This window comes from Thamnophis sirtalis, unplaced genomic scaffold (assembly GCF_051295495.1).
Source record: "Thamnophis sirtalis isolate CommonGarterSnake01/CBP01778 unplaced genomic scaffold, rThaSir2_p1.2 scaffold_8, whole genome shotgun sequence".
Lineage (NCBI taxonomy): Eukaryota > Metazoa > Chordata > Lepidosauria > Squamata > Natricidae > Thamnophis > Thamnophis sirtalis.
Window position 1 is genome coordinate 12221133 of NW_028261388.1, and position 24618 is coordinate 12245750.

The 24618-nt window shown below is 41.7% G+C and overlaps 2 protein-coding genes across 2 annotated transcripts; both read left to right on the top strand.

Moving 5' to 3' along the window:
* Positions 1-163: 163 nt before the first annotated feature.
* Positions 164-6408, top strand: ANKRD49 (ankyrin repeat domain 49). The gene is made up of 3 exons (XM_087721108.1): positions 164-298; positions 1871-2254; positions 5274-6408. The coding sequence occupies exons 2-3, from the start codon at positions 2000-2002 to the stop codon at positions 5733-5735; spliced, it is 717 nt and encodes a 238-aa protein (XP_087577234.1). The 5' UTR covers positions 164-298; positions 1871-1999; the 3' UTR covers positions 5736-6408.
* Positions 6409-12996: 6588 nt separating this feature from the next.
* On the top strand, positions 12997-22985 carry CUNH11orf97 (chromosome unknown C11orf97 homolog). Its single transcript, XM_087721109.1, has 4 exons — positions 12997-13209; positions 15471-15575; positions 18057-18179; positions 21192-22985. The coding sequence occupies exons 1-4, from the start codon at positions 13041-13043 to the stop codon at positions 21194-21196; spliced, it is 402 nt and encodes a 133-aa protein (XP_087577235.1). The 5' UTR covers positions 12997-13040; the 3' UTR covers positions 21197-22985.
* The last annotated feature ends 1633 nt before the right edge of the window (positions 22986-24618 follow it).

The window sequence follows — 24618 nt, forward strand, 5'->3', positions numbered from 1 at the left end:
CCCTTACAGCCCCCCCCCTCCCGGTAATTGATTGTCATTGCGCAGCCGCGGCGGTAGCCGTTTCCGGTGAGAGGCGACTCCTCCCACCCACCCCCATGCCCAAGCAAGGGCGGAAATGTCCTAGACGGGAGGGGGACGCGAGGCCTGTCGGGGCGGTGGAGGAGTCTCGGCTTCGGCTCCCTGCAAAGCGGAGGACGGCTTTGGATCTCTTGCTCGCTCTCAACACGCGTCTTGTCCTGACCTCGGGAGGTATCGAAGCGTGGACGCGCCGAGGATTATATTCACCCCACCTCTATAGGTAGGTGTCTAGTAGCCTAAGCCTTTTGGATACCCCGTAAGGTTTAATTGAACCGCCTTCTTCTTGTATTTTTTTATTCTTGATGAATGTATTTGCACCAAAGACAAATTCCTTGTGTTTCCAATCACACTTGGCCAATAAAGAATTCTGTTCTATCCTATCCTATCCTATCCTATCCTATTCTCTATTCTATTCTGCATCCTATCCTATCCTATCCTATATTCTGTTCTATTCTATTCTATTCTGTATTCTATTCCATTCTGTTCTTCTATTCTCTATTTTATTCTCCTCTATTCTGTATTCTATTCCATTCTGTTTTTTATTCTATTCTATTCTACTCTATTCTGTTCTGTATTCTATTCTACTCTAATTCTATTCTATTCCTATTCTATAAGGTAGGGCTGTTTACTTGGGTTATTATGGGGTGGTTTGAATCCTATTCTATTCTATTCTATTCTGTATTCTATTATTTTCTCTTCTCTTCTCTTCTATTATGTATTCTATTCTACCCTGTTCTGTTCTGTATTCTATTCTGTATTCTGTTCTGTTCTATATTCTATCCTACTCTCTATTATTTCTATTCTATTCTACTCTAATTCTATTCTATTCCTATTCTATAAGGTAGGGCTGTTTACTTGGGTTATTTATGGAGTGGTTTGAATCCTGCCCCACGAGGGTTGGGACTGAGGTTGGGTTTTTAAAGAAGAGATTTATGGACCACTGTTTGTCTGGAATGGCATTAGGGGGCTCGAGGAGGGGGCTGGGATAGAGGTTGCCACAAAGTAAAAAAAAGATGTGGAGATTCTGGAAAGAGTGCAGAGAAGAGCAACAAAGAGGATTAGCAGACTGGAAGCTAAAACATATAAACAATGGTTGCTGGAATTGGTATGTCTAGTCTGATGAAAAAAAAAAAGACAAGGGGAGACATGATAGCAGTGTTCCAATATCTCAGGGGTTGCCACAAAGAAGACGAAGTCAAACTATTCTCCAAAGCACCTTAAAAGCAGGACAAGAAGCAATGAGTGGAAACTAATAAAGGAGAGAAGCAACTTAGAACTAGAAATTTTCTGACAGTTAGAAGAATTAATCAGTGGAACAACTTGCCTCCAGAAGTTGTGAATGCTCCAACACTTGGAAGTTTTTAAGAAGATATTAGACAGCCACTTGTCACATAATAATGTTAAAATTTTACAATCTTGTGGGGCTGCAAACTATGTCCAGGTTATGGATACACCTGATCTAGGGCATTATGAACAATTTCATTTTTGGATGTGGAACTGAGAGGATTAAAGTAATGCAATCTTTTGAATGCTGGCTCCCCTCATTCTTTCTAGAAATAGAAAGAAACAAGAATTTGGGTTTTTATTGAATTCCAAAATGATTTTGGAGGGTTACAAAAGAGACTGTAAGAAGGGCCATCATGTTTCTTGTCTGATAGTGCCAAGGAAGCAATAAGATAGCTTTTTTCAATTGACACTTTTGAGATGCTGTTGACGATGCAGCAAATGTCATCCTCTTTCTCCCAATAATAATATTCCATTTCTTTTGTTTTCTTTTCTTTTTTTTTTAAAGATGGTGGTGATGTTGCTGCCAGTAGCTTTCATTACCAAATTTGATTGGCAAGGCATTCGGGATATGAGTTAGGAAAATAGAAGTGGAAGTCTTCTGCTGTTTAGGGACGGGCCAATCAAAGCCTGCAAAATGAATGAAGACATCACGTCAACAGACAACAATAACACAGATGAGGAGGGAAAAGACTTTGCTGACAGCTTTAACCAGCTTGAGCTACTGGAAACCCACCGGCATCTCATTCCTAGAGGAACACAGAGTCTCTGGTCTGGAGACTCTGATGAGGAAGACCAGGAAGAAAAAACGGAGGAATGGTACCAGGCTCAAGAGAAAAAGTTGGCAAACAGCCCAGATAAGCTTCTGCTTTGGGCAGCTGAAAAAAATAGGGTAAGCCAAATGTAATCTATAGATATAAAAGTGAAATACCATTCACGCATTATCACGAAATCTCCAGAACTGTACAAACGTGAAACTTGGCACATATGTTCCTCTTGGTTTCTAGGTCCTTGCTAAAAAAAGTATTTTTTGAAATGACCATCAGATCATTAGTATTTATTATATCATTATTAACACGCTCTGATGCTAAGAAGTTAGACATTCTACTCCCCCTCCCCGCCTGAAAAGAAGTCTGTTCCAACTGCCACTTGGATGTGGGTGCGGCCAGTGTGTAACTCACCCTGCCTGTGGGCTGGGAGTTTACACATCCTATTCCCCACTCCCCACCTGATGCTCTGATGCTAAGGAGTTAGACTGAGGGAGAGAAGGGGATAGGAGAGGATCAATGGGGCCAGCCTGGGGGAGAGAAGGGGATAAGATAGGAGAGGCCACTGTGTGGCAGGCTGGAGGAAGAGAAAGGGATAGGAGAGGATTAATGGGGCTAGCCTGAGGTTATAAGGGGATGGGGGTGGGAGAGAAGAGGCTTCTGTGGGGCAAGCCTGAGGGAGAGAAGGGGAGAGGAAAGGCCGATTGTAACTACTTATTAATGTTCAAGCTTTAACTGTCAATTTATCAAGCCCGATCACATACTTCTGTAGTGAAGCCCAAGTATCCAACCGACTAGTACAGAAAGAAAACTCTACATGATAAATTCATTTTGCCTATTATTTCGTAGAGAGAGACTCTAGTTTGACATAGTGGGGCTTTCAAATAAGGTTGGTTTATGCTATAGCCACAGAGATGCTGAGGTCTCCTTCATTTGAGAAAGGTGAGTGCAAACCATCTTATCCATGGTTTACAGGTAGTCCTCCCTTTACAACAGTTCATTTAGTTACAACGGCACTGAAGAGGTGAGTGATGGGTGCCCCATATCATCTTTGCAAAAATGATGGGTTTTTAATGGCACGTGTTTCTCTAAAATAAGGGGTGGACAAAAATCATTTTTTAAAAAAAAAAAATCAAAACAATTTTAAATCAGTTTTTTTTAAATCAAACTTATTTTAATGAAGTGCTTTTGGAGTAAAAATCTATCTAAAGATAGTTTTCTATCTAGGACCCATTGATAATTTCAGCATTCAGACTGAAAGGGAGCTTAGTTATGTAGCACGAGGCTGTGTATTCTGCAATATTTACCTTTTTGGTAAACCCACTCAATGAATCCCAGCTCTGCAAGCTAAATAGGAAAGCTTCCTTTTGTCTGCAAATAATAATATTACAGATTCTAACTACCAGTCCTTACATTTAAAGAGCACCTGTCATTTCACATCCATCATGGCAGTGCCCGTTAGCAGGCATTGATTCAACTGCTGCCTGCCACGTCCCTCACCTTGTTGTGTTCACTGCCTCATCTCCAGCCGTCCCATTAAAGTGTCGGGACAGAGACGACAGTTGCCCTTTAAAAATTACGGTTTAAATCGACTTGATTTAAATCAAATCCACCTTGAGTGTCAACCTATTCAATAGGTTGACATTGAGAATAAAGGACAAAGAGGAATCCGTGGGCTACAGGACATGGGGGCGATTTTATGAGTGGCTTGAAATAGAAATAAATAGAAAGAAAAAAGAACAAAGCAAGAAATAAGTATCTCAGATGATTAATATAGCGGGAGGGGAAATAAGAAAATATCAAAATGTAAATATACAGGCGGGGAAATGATATGAATTGACATATGTTAAATAACAATTATAAGAATGTATAGTATATTAAGAATGAAGTTGAAAGGGAAAATAAAAAAACTTTTTACAAAAGAAAATCTACCCTGGGTGAAAGAGCTAGAAATGTTGTCCTCTTCAACTCTGGAGATACTATATCACCAGTTATTGCTTGTTCTTTGGAGTCAATGCATTTTAGTGAAAGTGTGGCCTTCATTCACAGTGGGGAAGTCACTTAACCTTATAGGAAATGATAGGCAAGCTCCCCGTTGGGAGAGCGAGTACGTTCAGAGAAGCATTGTGAGAGTTGTGTTGGGGAACACACAAACCAGCATACAGAGACACTGCAGTTTAAATAGGCTTTTACTATTGTGGAAATAGAGGTATCGGAGTCCATCAAACAGTCCAAGTCATACACGGATAAGACAGTCAGTCATCAATGTCTTTCAGTTAAGGGATAATCCAAATAACATAATCCAGTAACATCAGTTCAATACTCAAAAGTTTGCTAGCATTTGCAAAACTTAAAATAGCTCACGGCACTTTCTAACAGCCAGCTTCCAAAACACTCAGATCAGATCAGCCCAGCATCTAGCAAACAGAGAGCTAACAACTGGCGTGCCACAACAGCATTATTAAAGGAATTCTTAACTGTGATTAGATATAAGATATTGTAACATAATCCATTTGCAAAACTTACAATAGCTCATGGCACTTTCTAATAGCCAGCTTCCAAAACACTCAGATCAGATCAGCCCAGCATCTAGCAAACAGAGAGCTAACAGTCATTCTGGCTTCCTCTTATGGCCAATTGAGGAAAACAGCAACCAATCACATTTTACAGTATGATTTAAAGAAACAGGTATAGCATTGTTACATGATTTATATATTGCCAACCCAACCGTTAGATTATATTCCTAACAGGAAACTTGTCTAGGTAGTGGAATAACACTTAAGCTCTTTGTCTTTGTCTCTTATTAAAGGAATTCTTAACTGTGATTAGATATAAGATATTGTAACATAATCCATTTGCAAAACTTACAATAGCTCACGGCACTTTCTAATAGCCAGCTTCCAAGACACTCAGATCAGATCAGCCCAGCATCTAACAAACAGAGAGCTAACAGTCATTCTGGCTTCCTCTTATGGCTGATTGAGGAAAACAGCAACCAATCACATTTTACAGTATGGTTTAAAGAAACACTTTTACATGATTTATATATTGCCAACCCAACCGTTAGATTATATTCCTAACAGGAAACTTGTCTGGTTAGTGGAATAACACTTAAGCTCTTTGTTTTTGTCTCCCTTCCCACAGCTTAGCACAGTGCAGAGGCTCTTGTCTCAAAACCTTGTGTCTATAAATGTCCAGGATGAAGATCAGTACACTCCTCTTCACCGCGCCGCCTACAATGGACACATGGAAGTGGTGCGTGAGCTGATTGCTCATGGGGCAGATGTCCACGCGTTGACTGTGGATAGTTGGACACCTCTGCACAGCGCCTGCAAATGGAACAACACCAAAATTGCCTCCTTCTTGCTCCAGCATGGGGCAAATATCAACGCTCAGACCAACGGGTTGCTGACGCCTCTTCACTTGGCAGCCGGAAACCGGGAGAGCAAAGAAACCCTGGAACTGTTACTCATGAATCGATACTTAAAGCCAAATCTCCGAAACAACTTGGAAGAGACGGCTTACGATATCGCTCGAAGGACTGATAAATACCACTACTTGTTTGAGATTGTCGAACACTGCACAAACTCGGTCACAGATTCTTAGGAATTGTATGCCTAGCCCAGACGGCCGGTGCGCTTTAAAGGAATCTATTTTGCCATTGCATTCCCAGTTCTTTGCGTCATAACTTAGCAGGAGCTAAAATGAGGCTCTGTTAAGTAACACTGACATTTTTATAAGATAAGTTATATGTCTATGGCGGGTGTCTGCAACCTGTGGCTCCAGAGCCGCATGCGGCTCTTTGGGCCCTCTGCTGTGGCTCCCTTTTGGGTGATCCCACCACTGGCTGGCTCTGCCTGGCCTGAGAAAGTAAGGGCAATGGCGGGCGATGGAAAAGCAACCCGGGCTGATTCTCCGGCGCCTCACTCTTGCTAGCGCTTCTTCCATTGTGCCTCGGTTGCTTGGGGAGAGGGAGGGAGGGAGAAAGAGAGAGAGATGTCAAAAGGGTTTTGTGGTTAGCGATGTTTTTTAACGACCGGTTCTCTGCCCTAATGACAGGCTAGGGTAGGCGTGGCTGGGGGGTCATGTGACTGGGTGGGAGTGAGTGATGTCGAGTTGGCCATGCCTACTCAGGTTTTGTGGCTCCCGGTGTATTCTTTTCTGTGGGAAACGGGTCCAAATGGCTCTTTTGAGTGTTTAAGGTTGCAGACCCCTGGTCTATTGAGATTCTCAAATCATCCAGGTCATGATTGTCCCAAAGGTGTTTTTTTTTCCTTCCTTTTGAAAATGTTTTGCTTCTCATCCAACAAGGTTCTTCAGTTCTGAACTTTTGAATGAGAAGGGAAACATTTTCAAAAGAAAAATAAAACCCAAGAAAGTCCATTTGCCCTTTTGGAATAAAGTGCCATTTGGGATAAGATAAGCTATGCTACCCTTGTGGAATGTTTTCACTTTAACTTGAAGAAACGTTATTTTGCTGCTTTCCCATCCATTGTAAATGGAAATCATTCACAGAACCACAGAGTAACATGTAAATAAATATTCAGTTTGGAGGAGCAATGGTGTTCAAATCATTTGCACCTCCTTTTTAAGGTATGTGAAGTTTTAATGAGACATCCCCAGTGATTGATAATTTTCAACAGAGAAGAGCATAGAATTTAAACTATTGCCAAAACCTGGAGTATTCGCACACATATCAAAGATAGCAGCTGCCAAAAAAATCTACTCCAGAATCTGTATAAGATATACCTATATCTAATTTCTTAGTTGCCAAACATTACATTTTATGTTCTCAGGTTTTGCTTTTGAAAGTGACAGTATGGTTGTCTATGCGTAGAAGTGTTTTGTTTACATTTTTATTGATCAGGTTTCTGAGTCAAGTTACCTGAGTTTTTAGTTATTTTAGAACTTCATTATCAGAATTGCCAATTAATTTATCCAGTGGTCACGTTGATTGGCAATGCAGGATATTGCAATTCAGAAGTCAACAATTTGATGAAAGTTGTTGTAGGTCTTCGATAAATCACATTTAATTGTTCAGTTTTTTAAAATGGTTTTGTGTTCCTTCGAGTATCGCTGTAATTCACAAACTTCACTTAGTAGTAATATTTCAAAGTTATTTTCAGCAGCCTAAAACCCTACAGCTGATTGGTCCAAAGATTGCTTTGAAGTACCTTGTTGTACATCTGCTTGCCTTCTTAAATGATGTTTTGAATTTTTGGGAAACTTTGGGTTGCCATTCAGAAATAATCTCTGAAATGTATTCACAGATGCATGAAAAAAATCATCATGCGTTCAGTTCACTAGCTCTGAAGGTTCTTAGGGCTGGTTCCCATAATTCTTTGATATACTTGAGGTTGGGAAAAAAATTACCTGCATTGTACCTGATTAAAAAAAAATGACACAGCTGTTTCATGAGATTTGATGTGCATGTTCATGGTTATGTACAGAATGTGAAGCATCATTTTGTGTTCGTGAAATGAAGCGTGGAAAATGTGCTGAGTGTGGGAATTACAATTGAGCTTTCTGAGTTTGCAAGAATGCAAGTATCTTTTGCTGCAGTTCAAATTTCTCCCGTGCACGCCGTCTGCTACTTTGAATGCCTTGTGTGAACCAGCCTTGATCTAAACAAAAAAAATAAAATCCCTGTAAATGTGGGGTTTGTGTGGCTTGCTGTAGCATGATGTACTTTCGCTGTAAAATTAGTTGTTTTGATTCATTAAAGTTATTTCTGAATAAGTGATTTGATGGATGCAACAAATCCAAACTCTTCATGCCAAACATGTTAATGTTCATATTGCAGTATGGAGTCCCAGTTCTGTTACAAGTTTTACTGGCATTTGTTCTGAGCGAGGCTTCCCAAGAGCATGAAGCAAACTCCTTGTCCCAACCCCCCCAAAAATTTTTTATTAATTTACTGTGAATTCTGCTCATTCACATCGAGCAAAGTCTTTCAAAGGAGGATTTACAGTCACAGACCTTATCTGGCTTGAAGAGCTGAGAGCGAGAGGTCGATATCTGCAAAAGTTGGCAAGGAGTCTCGGAGAGTCAGGAACCAATTAAGAGAACTAATTGTCTCCTGCAAATTCTACTCCCCTTTCGCTCCTTTTATTTCCTCTGGAAGGGGCCATTCATTGTCCACTTTACTTCGAAGTCGACCCCTGTTCTTTAACAGTTCCCTTCATCTGGCAACTGCCCATGTGCATACTTGGAACAGGCTCCCAACTGGTTGTCTGCTTCACCGATGTCTGATTCCGAAGGCAGCTGATAACTGGCATACGGCTCTGGCCCCCTCTCTGCCTCCGACACAGAGTCCTCATCAGAACCTTCCCCAGATTCCAGGACTTGTCCATGTTCCTCCCCAACCTCCTCATTGTCTGAATCTGCTGCCAGCTGTGCTGGCGTGCCACAACAGCATTATTAAAGGAACTCTGTGATTAGATATAAGATATTGTAACATAATCCATAGCTTATTAGAACTGAATGCCAATACATCACCCTGATTTAATTCCTTGGATTTCCAAGTACTGTATGCCAGTATTGGTAAAATATCATTTGTTAAAAATTAGAAAATAATGCTAATAGTTGCAGCTTAAATTATGAAGCAATCACTTACCTTAAAGCACTTCAACTTAATATTTTAAGTTGTAAATATGCATTTCCAACTTGGACATTCTTGCCACATTGTATATCTGTGTATCAAATTAAGAGGGTCCACTAGTTAAGATTACACTACAAATTTAAACCAGTACAAAACCCATTGGGGTACCTTAACTCTTGCAAAAGAATATTGTTACTTGTTCTGTCAGAATGCTATTTCTACATTTAAAAATCTACTAGTTATAAAATGACTCCCAGAATTCTGTGATTGCAAGTGATGAATACATGAAGTTTAAAATAATTGTAAGTCTATAATATAGATTCAAAATGCTCGGTAATATATTTAAACTAGCAGAGATTTGCTGTAGCTAAAAGTTGTTAAACTTTTCTCACTGTAATTGACAAAACGAGAACATTTTATTATGATTTGGTCAGCAGTCTGGCAGTGACTTCCAACTAAAAACTTTCATTAAAAGGCATAGACCTTTTTGAATTGAGAGGCCCTTGGTTCTCTCTGAGCTTGCTTGTTTTCTTGAAGATGTTTCATTAATCAAACTGAGAAACATCACCAGTGCTAATGATTTAAACGAGGTAACATCATCCATGCTAAATGATGAACATCACTAGAATTATAATTCTTTATTGGCCAAATGTGATTAGACACACAAGGGATTTGATTCCGGTGCATAAGCTCTCAAGTGTTTCATACAACAATAGTGATAGATCATTATCATAGTCATTGTAAAAATACATTCATCATGAAACATTAGATACAACACTTAGTGATAGTCATGGATTCTAACTAAGAAATCAGCATAAACCATACTAGGATACTAAGAAAACAATAAATCGTAAGATACAAGTGACAAAGTTATAGTCGTAAGGAGATAGGTAATAGGGAAGATGAGAATAATGATGGTAAAACTGCCTTTCTATACAGTTTGGCAGTGTTGTGGGAATTAGTTGTTTAGCAGAGTGATGGCATGGGGGGAAAAACTGTCCTTGTGTCTAGTTCTGATGTGCAGTGCCCTATAGCATTGTTTTGAGGGTAGAAGTTGAAACTGTTTATGTACAGGATGCGAGGGGTCTATAGATATTTTCACAGCCCTCTTTCTGGCTCACATAATATACAGGTCCTTAATGGAAGGCACATTGGTAGCAATTATTTTTTTCAGCAGTTCTAATTATCCTCTGAAGTCTGTGTTTGTCTTGATTAGGTGCAGTGCCAAACCAGACTGCTACGGAAATGCAGATGACAGACTCAAATCTATCTTGTAGAACCGTTATCAGCAGCTCCTGGGGCAGCCCGAGCATTGATGATGTTACCTAGTTTGGTTAATGAAACATCTTCAAGAAAACAAGCAAGCTCAGAGAGGACCCGGGACCTCTTATTTTAACCCCGAGCTACAAATATTCTCCTTTATTGGTAACTTTTTGAATTACAGCTCACTTTCAAAGTTGATGGGGTAATTAATGGAGATGAAGCAGGTTGGGAACTGGGAGAAAGAGTGAAAGAAGGTGGATGAGCAATGTTATTTGTATGTTATTTGTATAATGATCTCATTATGCAAATTGACATAAATTGCATCATTCAACATTTATGTAACTCTTACATTTTTCTTTATTGATTTATTTCTCCTATTGATATATATATACCCAATTCATAATTATTCTGAGCTTACATCAAATTTAAAATCAAATCAATGCATCAGATCTCAAAAACAAAACTGCTAGTAGCTCCGGCAACCATTCAGCTCCATGAAATTCCTCTTAAAAATATCTTTTGTGATTCACTCAACACTTTGACGCAATCTCTGCAAGAACAGCCAAATTTGTGATTTCAGGATTTCATTCAGATTTAAATCAGGACAGTCAGAGGGTGGCGTTCTAAGGAACACAGCAAAGCAGTAAACTAGATCTTATATATTGTAAATATAATCCATTTATTATTATTTATAGAAATCTCCCTATCTAAGAAGAATCAAGTAAAAATATAATATGATCCTTCTTTTGATAGCACTTCCTGGCTAGCTTCCAGTGCACATTGTCTCCACAGGAAATATAGCTTGTTTTCTATCTCATTGGCTCATTCTTCCCAAAATACTTTTTTACTTCATTGGCCTGTGACCAAATGCTTATCCTTCAAGCACAGTTAGCTCCCTAATATTCTCATCCATATTCTGCAGGTGATACTCCCTTTGTCACTGCCTGGCAGAACAAAATGTTTATGTCTGCACACTATTCTAATATCGCCTAAAATAAACTTCAGGCAGATGTGGGTTCAAGACCTCCAAACACACTTTCTGGGTATTCAACCAGCTTGCTTGATGAAGAGACCTTAGTGATGAACCCACAACCTGACAATTGTGCTCCTCCAACCATTAACTTTAAAACCACCTGCAGGCCAAAGAGGACCCTGTCCCAACTTCAGATGCTTGGCAACTGGTATTCAACTCATATTTATGACTTTGCAGGGTCCCGAGGTCATGTGATCACTTTTTGCAACCTTCTGACAAGCGAAGTCAACGGGTAAGCCAGACTGATTTTACGTATGCATAAATTAACTGCAGCGATTAGCTTAACCACCGTGGCAAGAAAGGCTGCAAAATTCACTTAATCACAGACTCACTTAGCAACAGAAATTTTGGATAAACTTGTATAGAATTATATAGGAATGCAAAATGAACAGGGCTTTGTTTTATTATTGCATAGAAAAGGATTGTTGAATTTATCCCAGATAATGAGCAGAACTATGTATTTATTTACATTATTTCTAATTTGCCCAGAAAATTATCAAGGGAGTTTGGTAGTTGACTGTACAACAAATTAATTCTGGACACTTATCACTACCTATAATTATCTATCTATCTATCTATCTATCTATCTATCTATCTATCATCTATGTATCTATGTATCTATGTATCTATGTATCTATGTATCTATGTATCTATCTATCTATCTATCTATCTATCTATCTATCTATCTATCTATCTATCTATCTATCTATCTATCATCTATCTATCATCTATCTATCATCTCTATATGTATCTATCACCTACCTATCATCCATCCATTCATCCATCCATCTATCTATGTATCTATCATCTACCTATCATTCGTCTACCTACCTACCTACCTACCTACCTACCTATCATCGATCCATCCATCGATCCATCCATCGATCCATCCATCTATCTATCTATCTCTATATATATCTATCACCTACCTATCATTCATCTACTTACCTACCCACCTATCATCCATCCATTCATCCATCCATCTATGTATCTATCATCTACCTATCATCCGTCTACCTACCTACCTACCTACCTATCATCGATCCATCCATCCATCCATCCATCCATCCATCCATCCATCCATCTATCTATCTCTATATATATCTATCACCTACCTATCATTTATCTACTTACCTACCCACCTATCATCCATCCATCCATCCATCCATCCATCCATCCATCCATCCATCCATCCATCCATCTATCTATCTCTATATATATCTATCACCTACCTATCATTTATCTACTTACCTACCCACCTATCATCCATCCATCCATTCATCCATCCATCTATCTATGTATCTATCATCTACCTATCATCCGTCTACCTACCTACCTATCATCGATCCATCGATCGATCGATCGATCCATCCATCCATCTATCTATCTCTATATATATATATCACCTACCTATCATTCATCTACTTACCTACCCACCTATCATCCATCCATCTATTCATCCATCCATCTATCTATGTATCTATCATCTACCTATCATCCGTCTACCTACCTACCTACCATCGATCCATCCATCCATCGATCCATCGATCCATCCATCCATCCATCCATCGATCGATCGATCCATCCATCCATCCATCTATCTATATCTATCTTTCATCTATCATATATATCCCTCCTTCCCTCCCTCTCTTCTATCTCTATCTATAATCTTTCAGCTAGCTGTTTTTGGCCACTCTGGCCTGCTAGGAGCTACTGGATGGAGGTAAAGGATGGTGGTAACCACGAGGATTAGAGGGCGCCAGCTTGGGGAAGACCTTGGGTCAGCCAACCAGGTGGGCTTCGGGGCGTTGCCGAGGCAACCTGTGATCGCCCCCGCTCGCTCGAGGCGGCTGGGCTCAGTTATCCTGTGACCCGGGACAAGGGCGCGTCCCTCTCCGCTCCGCCCAGCTTGGGCCACCGCTCTGTCGGGTGTGCGGCCCAAAACCACCATCGTCTTCCTCCTCCTCCGCCACTCCCCCTTCAGCAGCAGCAGCAGCGGCAACTTTGGGCTCCTATGGCAACCAGCCTGCGCGTGCCGCTCGCCTGGGCGCGGCTGGCAGGAGCAAGCCGGAGCAGCCGCCGAGGACGAGACATGCGAGCGTCGGCCGGGGAAGCGCCGGAGACCAAGGCGGGGGATTCCGGGAGCCGGATCTACGGCGAGAGCAATGACGGGGGGCAACCCTGTGAGTGGGGGGCGGGGGGCGGCTGGCGCGCGCGCGACCCGGGTGGAAGGTTTCCCTCCTGCCCGGCTGCGGAAGGGTCGGTCCGTTTGCAGCCAAGGAGCCTCCCCTCCACGCCTGGAGGAGCGAGGCTTTCTCTCTTCCAGGCTGCTTTTATCCACGGAATGAGATGAGTTCCAGGGTTCTTGGGGGGGTGGTTGGGGGGGATTCAGCCCCCCCCCAAATTGGAAGTTAAGGGAGTGGGGATTTTCAGGGGGGGGAGTTGGGGGGGGTGAGGACTTCAGCCACCAAAATTGGAAGTTAATGGAGTGGAGATCTTAAGGGTTTTTTTTGGGGGGGGAGATTGGGGGGGGGAGGACTTCAGCCCCAGAAATTGGAAGTTAATGGAGTGGAGAAGATCTTCAGGGGGGTTTGGGCGGTGAGGGTTGGGGTGTGTGTGAGGGTTTCAGCCCCTGCAATTGGAAGTTAATGGAAGGGAAAAGATCTTCAGTGTTTTTTGAGGGGTGAGGGTTGGGGGGGGTGAGGGGTGAAGCTTCCCAAATTGGAAGTTAATGGAGTGGAGAAGATCTTCAGGGGTTTTTTTTGGGGGGGGAGATTGTGGGGGGGAGGACTTCAGCCCCAGAAATTGGAAATTAATGGAATGGAGAAGATCTTCAGGGGTTTTTGGGCGGTGAGGGTTGGGGTGTGTGTGAGGGTTTCAGCCCCTGCAATTGGAAGTTAATGGAAGGAAAAAGATATTCAGTGTTTTTTGAGGGGTGAGGGTTGGGGGGGGGGTGAGGGGTGAAGCTTCCCAAATTGGAAGTTAATGGAGTGGAGAAGATCTTCAGGGGTTTTTTTTGGGGGGGGGGAGATTGGGGTGGTGAGGATTTGGGGAGGTGAGGACTTCAGCCCCTGCAATTGAAAGTTAATGGAATGGAGAAGATCTTCAGGGGGTTTTGGGGGGTGAGGGTTGGGGGGTGAGGGTTTCAGCCCCTGCAATTGAAAGTTAATGGAATGGAGATGATCTTCAGGGTTTTTTGAGGGGTGAGAGTTGGGTGGGTGAGGGGTGAAGCCCCCCAAATTGGAAGTTAATGGAGCGGAGAAGATCTTCAGATTTTGGGGGTGGGGGTGAGGGCTTCAGCGTCAAAAAATGGAAATTAATGGAGAAGATCAGGGGTTTGGGGGGATGGGTTGCGAGAGGTGGGTGGGTGGGCTTCAGAGGCAGCATTTGGGAATTAATGGTCAACCGAGACTTTCTCTTGCTTTTCTCACTGCTTTGATCCATGGAGTGGAAAAATTCTCCAGGTTTTTTTGGGGGGGTGGGAGGGGGTGGGAGGTAGGGCTTCAGCTTCAGCAGTTGGAAGTTAATAGGTAATCCAGGCTGGGTGGAAACCAAATGTATTTAGTTAGTTAGTTAGTTAGTTGTACATCCGTGTACAAGAATAAGAATAAACATGAATAAGAAGATATGGAATGGGGACAAATTAATGGGGAGAGTAGGACAGGGACACTAGTAATGCTGGGGCCCTTATGCACGCCCCTATTGGGGGAAGGCTTCTCTGTGCGCTGAGGATGATGGGCTCTGGAAAAACCCCTGTTGGGAGGAGATAACTCCCAGATCGGTTTGCACAATTAAGGGATAAATTCTGCAGTCTGCGATGGTGATGGTATGGGGGTGAGGGGAACCTACATCCCATCTTGCTATGGATCAGTTGCACCCTTGGACCCAACAGGGCTGTGGCCAGTGATTGGAGAATCCCCTCCTGCTTCATTTCAAAGGGGACTGCTGGTGACATCATGGGCATGCCCCCATCGTTGTCTTGGCAACAGCACAGAAGCAGTTTGCCCATTCACTTATACCTGGATGTGGGGTTTTTTTCAACTTCCCAACCAAATCCATAGCCCTCAGACTTCACAATATTAAGATCTATTCTTTGAGATCAGCCAAGGTTGCCAAAGAACTATACATGATGTTAGGTTAAGATTATATCATGAATCACACCTTATTTTTTTATAAATAACTCAAGGTGGTGAAGATGCACATGCTGTCCAGAGTCACCTTGTTGGGCAAGTGGGCGGCATGGTAAAATAAAACAGAATAGAATAGAGCTGGAAGGGACGTTGGAGGTCTTCCAGTCCAGCCCCCTGGTCAAGCAGGAGAACCTATACTGTACCTGTACATTTTGTTTTGTTTTTTTTGCCTAAATGTAGAACCTTACTTTTTTTTCACCATATCATTTGCAAATTCCTCGGCTCATCCATCGAAATGGTCTTTTCTAAAACAGGGAAGAAGTTTGTGTATGTTGAACCACCAAGGAGAGTCAGGGAAGTCCTTGAGGAAGAGCTGTATTTCCAGAGGGATGAGTGCAGAATCAGACACCCTTCAGAAGGTAAGATTTGCAAAAAACAAGATAACTGGAGGGGGAGGCAGGATTCAGATTCGGAAATGCTTTCAATGAGAAGATTTCGTACTTCTGTACTTCAGAGCAGTGGTCATCCGCTGGTGGTCCACAAGAAAAGTTTGGTGATCCATAGAAAAATTATTTGCATTTTTTATATTGCACTAAATCAGGAGTCCCCAAACTATGGCCCCTGGGTGATACATGCAGTCAACGTTTGTGTTGCTGCTGAGAGTTTCCCCCTTCGGGGTATTTTTGTGTGGGTCGGAGGGGGGCAGAAATTCCAACTTGGAGTCTGCTTCAGCCTCCCGGTGTGGGGCTTTGGGCAAAGGCCAAAAGGGAAGCGCCACTGGTGGCAAAGAGTTGGAGGGCCTTGTTCCAGTGGGACTGCCTCATGGCCTGGAACTGGCTGACCATCTCAGCCCACTGAGCCTCCAAGTACCTGGCCTTGCACACCCGTAGGTCTTTCCTCTGCTTGGAAAGCCTAGGCTCATAGTCCTCAGTGAGGGGCTTCTGCTTCTGAGCCGCCTCCTCAGTCAGATCCAATTTGAACTGAGCTCTTTTGCCAACTCTTTCTCATGGTGGCTTCTTAGCTCCAGCAACTGCTTCCTGTGGAGTCCCTAAGGCGCCTGGGCGGGGAGTGACTGGGAGGGGAGGGGCGAGTAGAGGCTGGAGAGGCGCCCCTTGACATGAGTGACATTGAGTTGGCCATACCTACCCAGTCACATGACCACCTAGCCACACCCACCCAGCCGGTCATTAGGCAGATCATATTAGTGGTCTGCGGGATTTAAAATTATGAATGTAGTGGTCCCTGAGGTCCGAAACGTTGGTGACACCCCAATGTTTTTATTCCGAACATTGCTACCCCCAAAAAATTGAAAGCAATCGATCAACAGCTTGCCTCCAGAAATTGGAAATTTTTAAGGAAAACCTTTTTCTAAAATGGCACGGGGTTTCCTGCCTGAGCAGTGGATTGGACTAGAAGACCTCCAAGGTCCCTTCCAACTCTTGTTGTTGTTGCTTTGTTGCTGCTGTTATTATGATTATTAAATAGTGACAGCAAAAAAAAAAAAAAACAGCTACAAGCAAAACCAGAGGTATTTTAGTTAGCTCTTCAAAACCCTTTGGAATAATTCAGTTTTAATTCATTTCTGAAAGCCTAGTAGTGATCTAATCACATGGACAGTAGATTTGTTATTGTATTTGTGTAATCTGTTCTCTTGGGGTTGGAGCTGGTCTGTGTGGTAATAATTAATCCAAAGCACGTTACGGTGAATTCGAGGCCCATAAAGTGTCCCTTAAATAGTCGTGCACATGACCTCAGGGTCACATGATTGCATGCTGGGCGCTTGGCAACCAGTCGTGGTGTTCCGTGATCATGTGACTGCCATTTGTGACTGCCAGTTTCTAGCAAAAAACTATTCAAATGAATGGATTTGCATTTATTATAACCGCCACATTCGCTTAATCACTATCACATTTGCTTAATGACCATTGCAAAAAAGTTCATAAAATCATTTCTGGTCATGTATGAGCCTCAGCTTACTACCATGACAACTTATAACTGGATTTCCTGTGGTCACAAATCAAGGACTACATGTATACTGCCATGAACCACTTCCTGAGCAAATGAAATATTTATAGATCCTAAATGCTGCTTTTCAGCTTTTCCTTTTTGCCTACAGTTGTTCTGACCGAGGCTTCCCAAGATCATGAAGCAAACTCCTGGTCCTGACAAAAAAACCCTTTTTATTACTTCATTGTGAATTCTGCTCATTCACATCCAGCAAAGTCTTTCCAGGGAGGATTTACAGTCACAGATCTTATCTGGCTTAGAGAGCTGACAGGCCGGTATCTGCAAAACATGGCAAGGAGTCTCGGAGAGTCACGAACCAATTAATCAAATTAATTGTCTCCTGCAAACTCCACTCCCCTTTCACTCCTCTTTTATTTCCTCTGGGAGGGGCCATTCATCATCCACCTGTGGCCTTACTCCCAAGTCGACCCCTGTTCTTTAGCTGTTCCCTTCGTCTGGCAACTGCGTATGCGCACACTGGGAACAGGTTCCAGCTGTTCGTCTGCCTCACTGATGTCTGACTCTGAAGGCAGCTGATAATTGGCATACGGCCCTGGCCCCCTCTCTGCCTCCGACACAGAGCCCTTATCAGAGCCTTCCACAGACTCCAGGGAAAGGAATGGCACATGTTCCTCCCCAACCTCCTCACTGTCCGAATTTGCTGCCAGTTCCACTGGCTGCTAGCAGGCCACAACAACAGTGTTCGAATAAGCTTCAAAGCAATCCATTTGTTTATGGCTCTGTAAACACCCCCCCCCCCCAAACAAAAGGCTGAAGTAAGATAATACAATTGTGATGTTCCACTAAGCGATTGCTTCAATTAGATCCCAAGTCTCGATTGTGGCTACAGTACAGTGCAATTATACTAATGCTCTTCTGTATGTTATGGACAGTGGCTCTGGAAAGAATTTGGAGCTTGAAAAGAAATTTTCCCGTGGGAGGCTTCAACCCAGCATCACAGAATCAAAGCTGCTTCCTTTCTCAACCTTATTACTCCAGGCATGCAGTCATAAGAAGTAAGAATGTAATAACCTCCTTTCTTTCCTGCTCCCCAAAATCAAAAGTGTGCATTTAAAACAACAGAAAGACATAGTGATTGCCAACATTCATTTACTATACATAGAAAAGAGATTGCCAGAAACTTGATCATATAGTGACTAGCTGCTATTTGAGAGCTTATGCAGGAGAAAAAGCAGATTTTCTCCAACTAACAAATATTGTGCCTAATTGGATAAATGGCCTAGTTATTAATATATAGAATATTCTATTCTCATGAACAAACATATTTCAAAATGTATGTATTTCAAAATGTAACCTATAACTTATATATAAGTTACAAGTTACGTTTTGAAATATGTTGGCTCACTTCTTGAATTCCTCATACCTACAAAATCAACTACATATTTCCATTATATGTGTACCACAGTATCATGCTCTCCTTTTATATATTTTTACTATTTTACTATTTTACTACTGTTATCCATCCATTCTATTCCATACGCTAAATAAAGAAACAGAAGAGAGCTACCCTCTCTAAACTACATACATTTAAATAGCCAAGAGATAGGGGGGGGAAACCCTATTTCTCTATAACTAAAAATGGTTATTACATTACTTCTGGTTTTTGGCTTAATACATCTTTTCCCCCTGCAATGTCTACTTCGAATAGTTACCTGCAATTTTGAATCACAAAATCAGCATTCAGAAATTCTAGACACCAAAGATAAGTTTTCCAACTTACAGTATATTCACAGTGTTGTTTTTTTAAGTTAGACCTGCAATATTCACAACTGGGTTTTACCTTATATTACCAATCCAATGGACTACAGCTGTTTTAAAAAATTGAATAATTCTGAATAATTTTTGAAGATGGATTACCTGGAACAGAAAGGCTGTTTAATCCACATTTCCCAGTTATATCACAAAGATTCTTTGGAATGCCTTCTAAACAGAGGACGTAAAGCAGCCCTTGGATCCATGGCTAGTTTTAGATTGCCTTCTGTGGTCTGGGGATACATTTCCTTTTGATGGAGATCTTTAGAAGTTTTAGTTCCTGATTACTAGAAGCCAGTTCATGTGTGAACTCTGCTAATGGAAGATTATTAGAGCCCACAGAAATATTGTCCTATAACAGTGATGACAAACCTTTTAGACATCGAGTGCCCAAACTGCGCGCGTGAATGCGCGTGCATGCCCAAATTGCAAGGTGCATGTGCGCACATGTGTAGACATGCGCGTGGACATGTGCAGTAGAGACCCAAAGACCTGCTGGCCGGCAGAAGGCAGGGCATCCCACACTGACAGCACGGCAAGAGGTAGGATCTTTTTCTTTCGTGAGCTTCTATTTCATCGTTTCCAGGGAAACAGAAGCTCACAAAAGAAATGCCACAGAGATCTGACCTGGAGCAATGGCGTGCATGCCAGCAGAGAAGGCTCTGTGTGCCACCTCTGGCATAGGTTCGCCATCACGAAGATGTTAGGTCAATCCAGAGGTGGGCTGCTCCCGCTTCGCCCCAGATCGGGCAAACCGGTAGTAGCGGTGGAGGGAGGCTCCACCCACCCACGCGGACGCTTCTGCGCATGCGCACGTGAGCAAACCGGTAGTAAAAAAAAATTGGAAACCCACCACTGGACCAATCGTGATTGTATCATCTATCTCCCCATTGATATTCAGGGTTGATGTACAGCAGCTGATGTACAGTAGCTGATTCAGCTGATCTATTCATTCAGTGACCTTCAAGGTTGAGCTGAGATATGAACACTACTCTTCCCAATGTCTGTTGAGTTTCTCGGTTGTCCAGTTCATGGTGTCCCAAAGGTATTTCCTTTCAAAAGACAACCCAATTTTCTTGTTTCACTTGAAGAAAGTCCAGTTACCTTTTGAAAGAAAACACCTTTCGGACACCATGACCTGGGTGACTTGGGAATCTCTGTAAAAATTAACTATGCTCTTTGGGATGAATACCCTTCAAATTGTGCATGAGTATGAAAGGGACGCAGGGGCTCAGTGGCTAAGACTCTGAGCTTGTCGATCAGAAAGATTGGCAGTTTGGCAGTTCGAATCCCTAGTGCCACATAACGGAGTGAGCTCTCATTACTTGTCCCAGCTTCTGCCAACTTAGCAGTTTGAAAGCACGTAAAAATGCAAGTAGAAAAATAGGGACCACCTTTGGTGGGAAGGTAACAGCATTCTGTGCGCCTTTGGTGTTTAGTCATGCCGGTCACATGACCACAGAGACGTCTTCGGACAGCGCTGGCTCTTCGGCTTTGAAACGGAGATGAGCACTGCCCCCTAGTGTCATGAATGACTAGCACATATGTGTGAGGGGAATCTTTACCTTTTTATGAAAGGATTTCCAGAAACAAAATTACAAACTGCAGGATTCAGGTGACCCCGAAGGCATAAATTAACCTCAAAACAGCCTCTCAGAAACAGGGCTAATGGCCACATGTTGCACGGAATATAAATCTTTCCATTCTCCACCATTCAGTCAGAACTGAAGAAGCTTCTCAGATAAGAAGCGAAGCATCTTCAAGCAAAACAAGGAAGTCCAATTGCCCTTTGAAAGAAAACACCTTTGGGACTATACTCTTCCCACTTTTAATTGAAAAATTTAACTGACATATCTGGGGGGAAAACTCCCTGCAACTTACTTGGAAATATTTATGCTTAGAATTGCTTAGTTCTTCATTGCATCAGGTTTTAAAATGAGTTTTCAATTTGGAGGATTCTACATTGCACAGTCACATTCAGATTTCTCAGGTTTGTGAAGGCAGTAACTTCATTTTTTTTTATTTATCAAAAATTCATGATGTTAGGGCCCTAATAACTTACATTATTATTGGAAAAGATTCTGCTTGAGTAGGAATGTCTATGACAACTTAAGTAGATTTCCACCTTCCATTTAGGAAAAATTACTTGATTTCATTCCACTCATGGTGAAATTTATTTGTTTAAAACAAGACACAGAACTGCTCCAGAAATATAATACTTATGAATCTCCATTTTGATACTTTCTCCTTTCTAGGATAGTCATTCTGAAAAATTGAATCTCCTTTGATGGAAGTCACAGAAGAAAAGCAAATCTATGGCTGTCATATTTATCTGAACATAGACAACTATATTTTAGTATTTATAAAGTTGCTTATAAAATAAAATTTGAAGCTACGCACCTGCCAACCAGTGTATCTAAGATGATCATCTATGACTTAGCTCACTACTAAATAATTCACTAATTTGTAACAACAACAAAAAGTCCCATCTCTCCAAATAGTTCGGAGTAAATTTGAAGTTGGTATTTTATATGTGTAAGGTCCTCAAAAGTTGTTAAACCACGCTGGCAGCTTGAGCAAATGGAAAACAGACAAGTCTATCAATAACTTAGAGCTCAATTCTCATGGTTCTGTTTCTTTTGTGTGGTTTTTGATCTGAGAACAACTGTGGTGCTTTTTCAAACACTATTGATTGATTAAACTGTGCAGTGATGATAAAGAAGAATTGCTTAATGCTATAGAGACAGGTAAATTCAATGGTTTTTTCCATCCTTTTTATTTGAGGCAAAAGGTTTCTGAGGTAGCAATAATCAATATTCCTTGTAGTGTTTTGACCTACAATCATGTATTTAGCAACTGTTTGAAGTTAACAACAGCACAGGAAAAAGTGACTTACGACTGGTCCTTCCACTTATGACCATTGCAGGTTCCCCATGGTCATGTGATCAAATTTCAGGCCTGATCAAACTGCAGTGTTCCAAGTCATTTGATTGACATTTGCAACGTTCCCAGCTGACTTTTAACAAGCAAAATCAATGGGGGAAGCCAGATTGGCTTAATGACCGTGTCGTTCACTTAACAACTGTGAAGGGGAAAGTGCGTGTTTCGCTTAACAACTGCCTGGCTTAATCATGGGAGATTCTTCTCCCCAATTGTGCTTGTAAGCCTGTTAAGGGATAAGTCAGCATCTATTCCTCAAAAAGCATGGTCCCCATTGCATTTGTAGGCCCATCTCCCAAGACTATCTGGCTGAAATTCTAGAATTGGTTTACTTCTGCCTTATCCATCATTATAACAGAATGAAAATTACCCCTTTTACTAGATCTCGTCTTTTGGTTCCATGTTAGAGGAATATTTAATTCCACTCCGGTCTGAGAATGGATAGTGGACTTTCCCAGTCACAGATTTCCCCTTGCTGGTGAGAAACTTCAGTAATATTCCAAAAATGTTTCAAGCATTCCATTAAAAGAGTGGGGCTTGTTTTTCACCATCACTTTTAAAAAAAATATAGAAATGAAAGTTCTTCGAATCCTCTTTTTCGATCTGCTTGTAGAGAAAAATCTGCTAAGGAGGAAAATGGCATAGGGCTTCCTGCCTGAGCAGGGGGTTAGACTAGAAGACCTCCAAGGTCCCTCCCAACTTTGATATTCTGTTATTCTGAAAGGATGTCCTTGTCCAATTATCTTGGCAAGGGGAAATGGTGAGCATGTGGACACTATTAAGGACCAAGATGAGTACAATTGACAAGCTGGAGAAGATAAAGTTCCAATTGCCTTTTAATTGTTTTGTTGGGAAACATTATATTTTTGGTTATATATTTTTTCCTTGTTCACTGTCTATATGATGCCCAAGATACATTTCTCTTTTGCAAGGTGTTCTTTCTTATATGAACATATTCCATTTGGAGTACTATTAACTTCTTTTAGCATATATTATTTTAAAAACACACGTTTTTACATGGTTTATTTTTATGTTGGGTTTCACAATGCCCACTGCTTCCAAAGATTACTGACTCCTGAAAAGAGGCTTAGATTTAGATTTTTTAGATTTTATTTAGCATTTATAGGCCGCCCTTTTCCCTGAGGGGACTCAGGGCGGCTTACAATAGTAAGGGAAAGGGAGTGAAAGACAAAATACAGAAAAAAAAAATGTGAAATAACTAAAAAGTACTAAAACACAACATTCACTCAGCATTCGGGAGGGGCAGAAGAGTTTATCCCCAGGCCTGACGGGCTAGCCAGATCTTGAGGGCTGTACGGAAGGCCTGGACTGTGGTCAGGGTACGAATCTCCACGGGGAGATTGTTCCATAGCGTCCGAGCAGCAACTGAGAAGGCTCTCCTCCGGGTGGTCGCCAGTCGGCACTGACTGGCGGATGGAATACGGAGGAGGCCCGCTCTATGCGATCTGATGGGACGCAGGGAGATTATTGGCAGGAGGCGGTCTCTCAGATAGTCAGATCCACTACCATGGAGCGCTTTATGGGTGGTAAGTAAGACCTTGAATTGCAAGGTTACTATTTTGGTGCACTGCATTTCCAGGGTAAGCTGAGAGAGACAGAAACTTCACGGTTCTTGCTTCCTCCGCTGGGAAGGGAGAGGACATCCTACTAAAAATCAGTTAAAAAAAGAATGTTGGATGTTTTGAAGTAAAATTAATGACATTGGGAGACACGGTAATAAACTTCCGGTTGGCCTGTTGGCCCTGTTTTTCCCTTCCCAGGATCGGGAGGCTTTCCTGAAGCCTGGGGAGGGTGAGGCCCGCCAGAAGGCTGAAAATCAGCTGGCCAGTGCGCACATGTGCCCTGGAGCTGAGAGCTGCCGCGCCGGCAAATATGGCTCCGTTTGCCCCCTGTGGCAAATGTGCCATAGGTTCGCCATCACGGAGATAAGCCTTTCAAACCAATTCCCTCAAATTTCCTTTTGTTTCAATCCCCAAAATGAAAATATTTCTGGTTGCCCCATCAATCTGAGATGGTGCATCTGAAGTGGCAGACTTGGGGCTAAGATGAGGAAGGATAAAATCTCAGGCTTAGCCTTGCAGAAGAGGACGTTCAATCCCTAGAAAAAGGGATTTTTATTACTTTTTTATTTTTTAAAAAAATACAAATAATACAAATGTAGTAAATACAAAAAGAAAAAGAAAAGAAAAAAACCCCAAATATTGTAGTGTATCCCCACCCCCGGAGACGTGTTTTTTTAACCCTTATATTTCTTCATCTGTAACAACTAATAGATATACGATATATTCCAATTGTGCCCTTATCCCCTCCAAAATAATATATATTCTTGAGTAGGTTTATTCCCTTTGCCTTCCGCCAACACTGATTTTATAAAAGCCCCCCATATTTCACTATAATTATTTGCTTTAATCATCCCTTTTTTAATTTAATGTCTGTTGTTAATTTATCATTTGTTGCCAAACTCATTTCTTCGATTATCCAATTCATTACCAATATTTAGCCATCACTAACTAATCTACCTGCCATTATCAAATTTACAATCAATTCCTTTTTTGTTTTATTTATATCCCATTTTTCTACCAGCAACAGTAATGCAATCCTCGGTGACATATCTAAATTTACATTCAACAGTGCTCTAAATTTCACTAAACACCAGATCCCATATTTTTTGTGCCCTATCACAATCCCATCCATCAAAAGGCGATGTCCTTCAATTGAAAG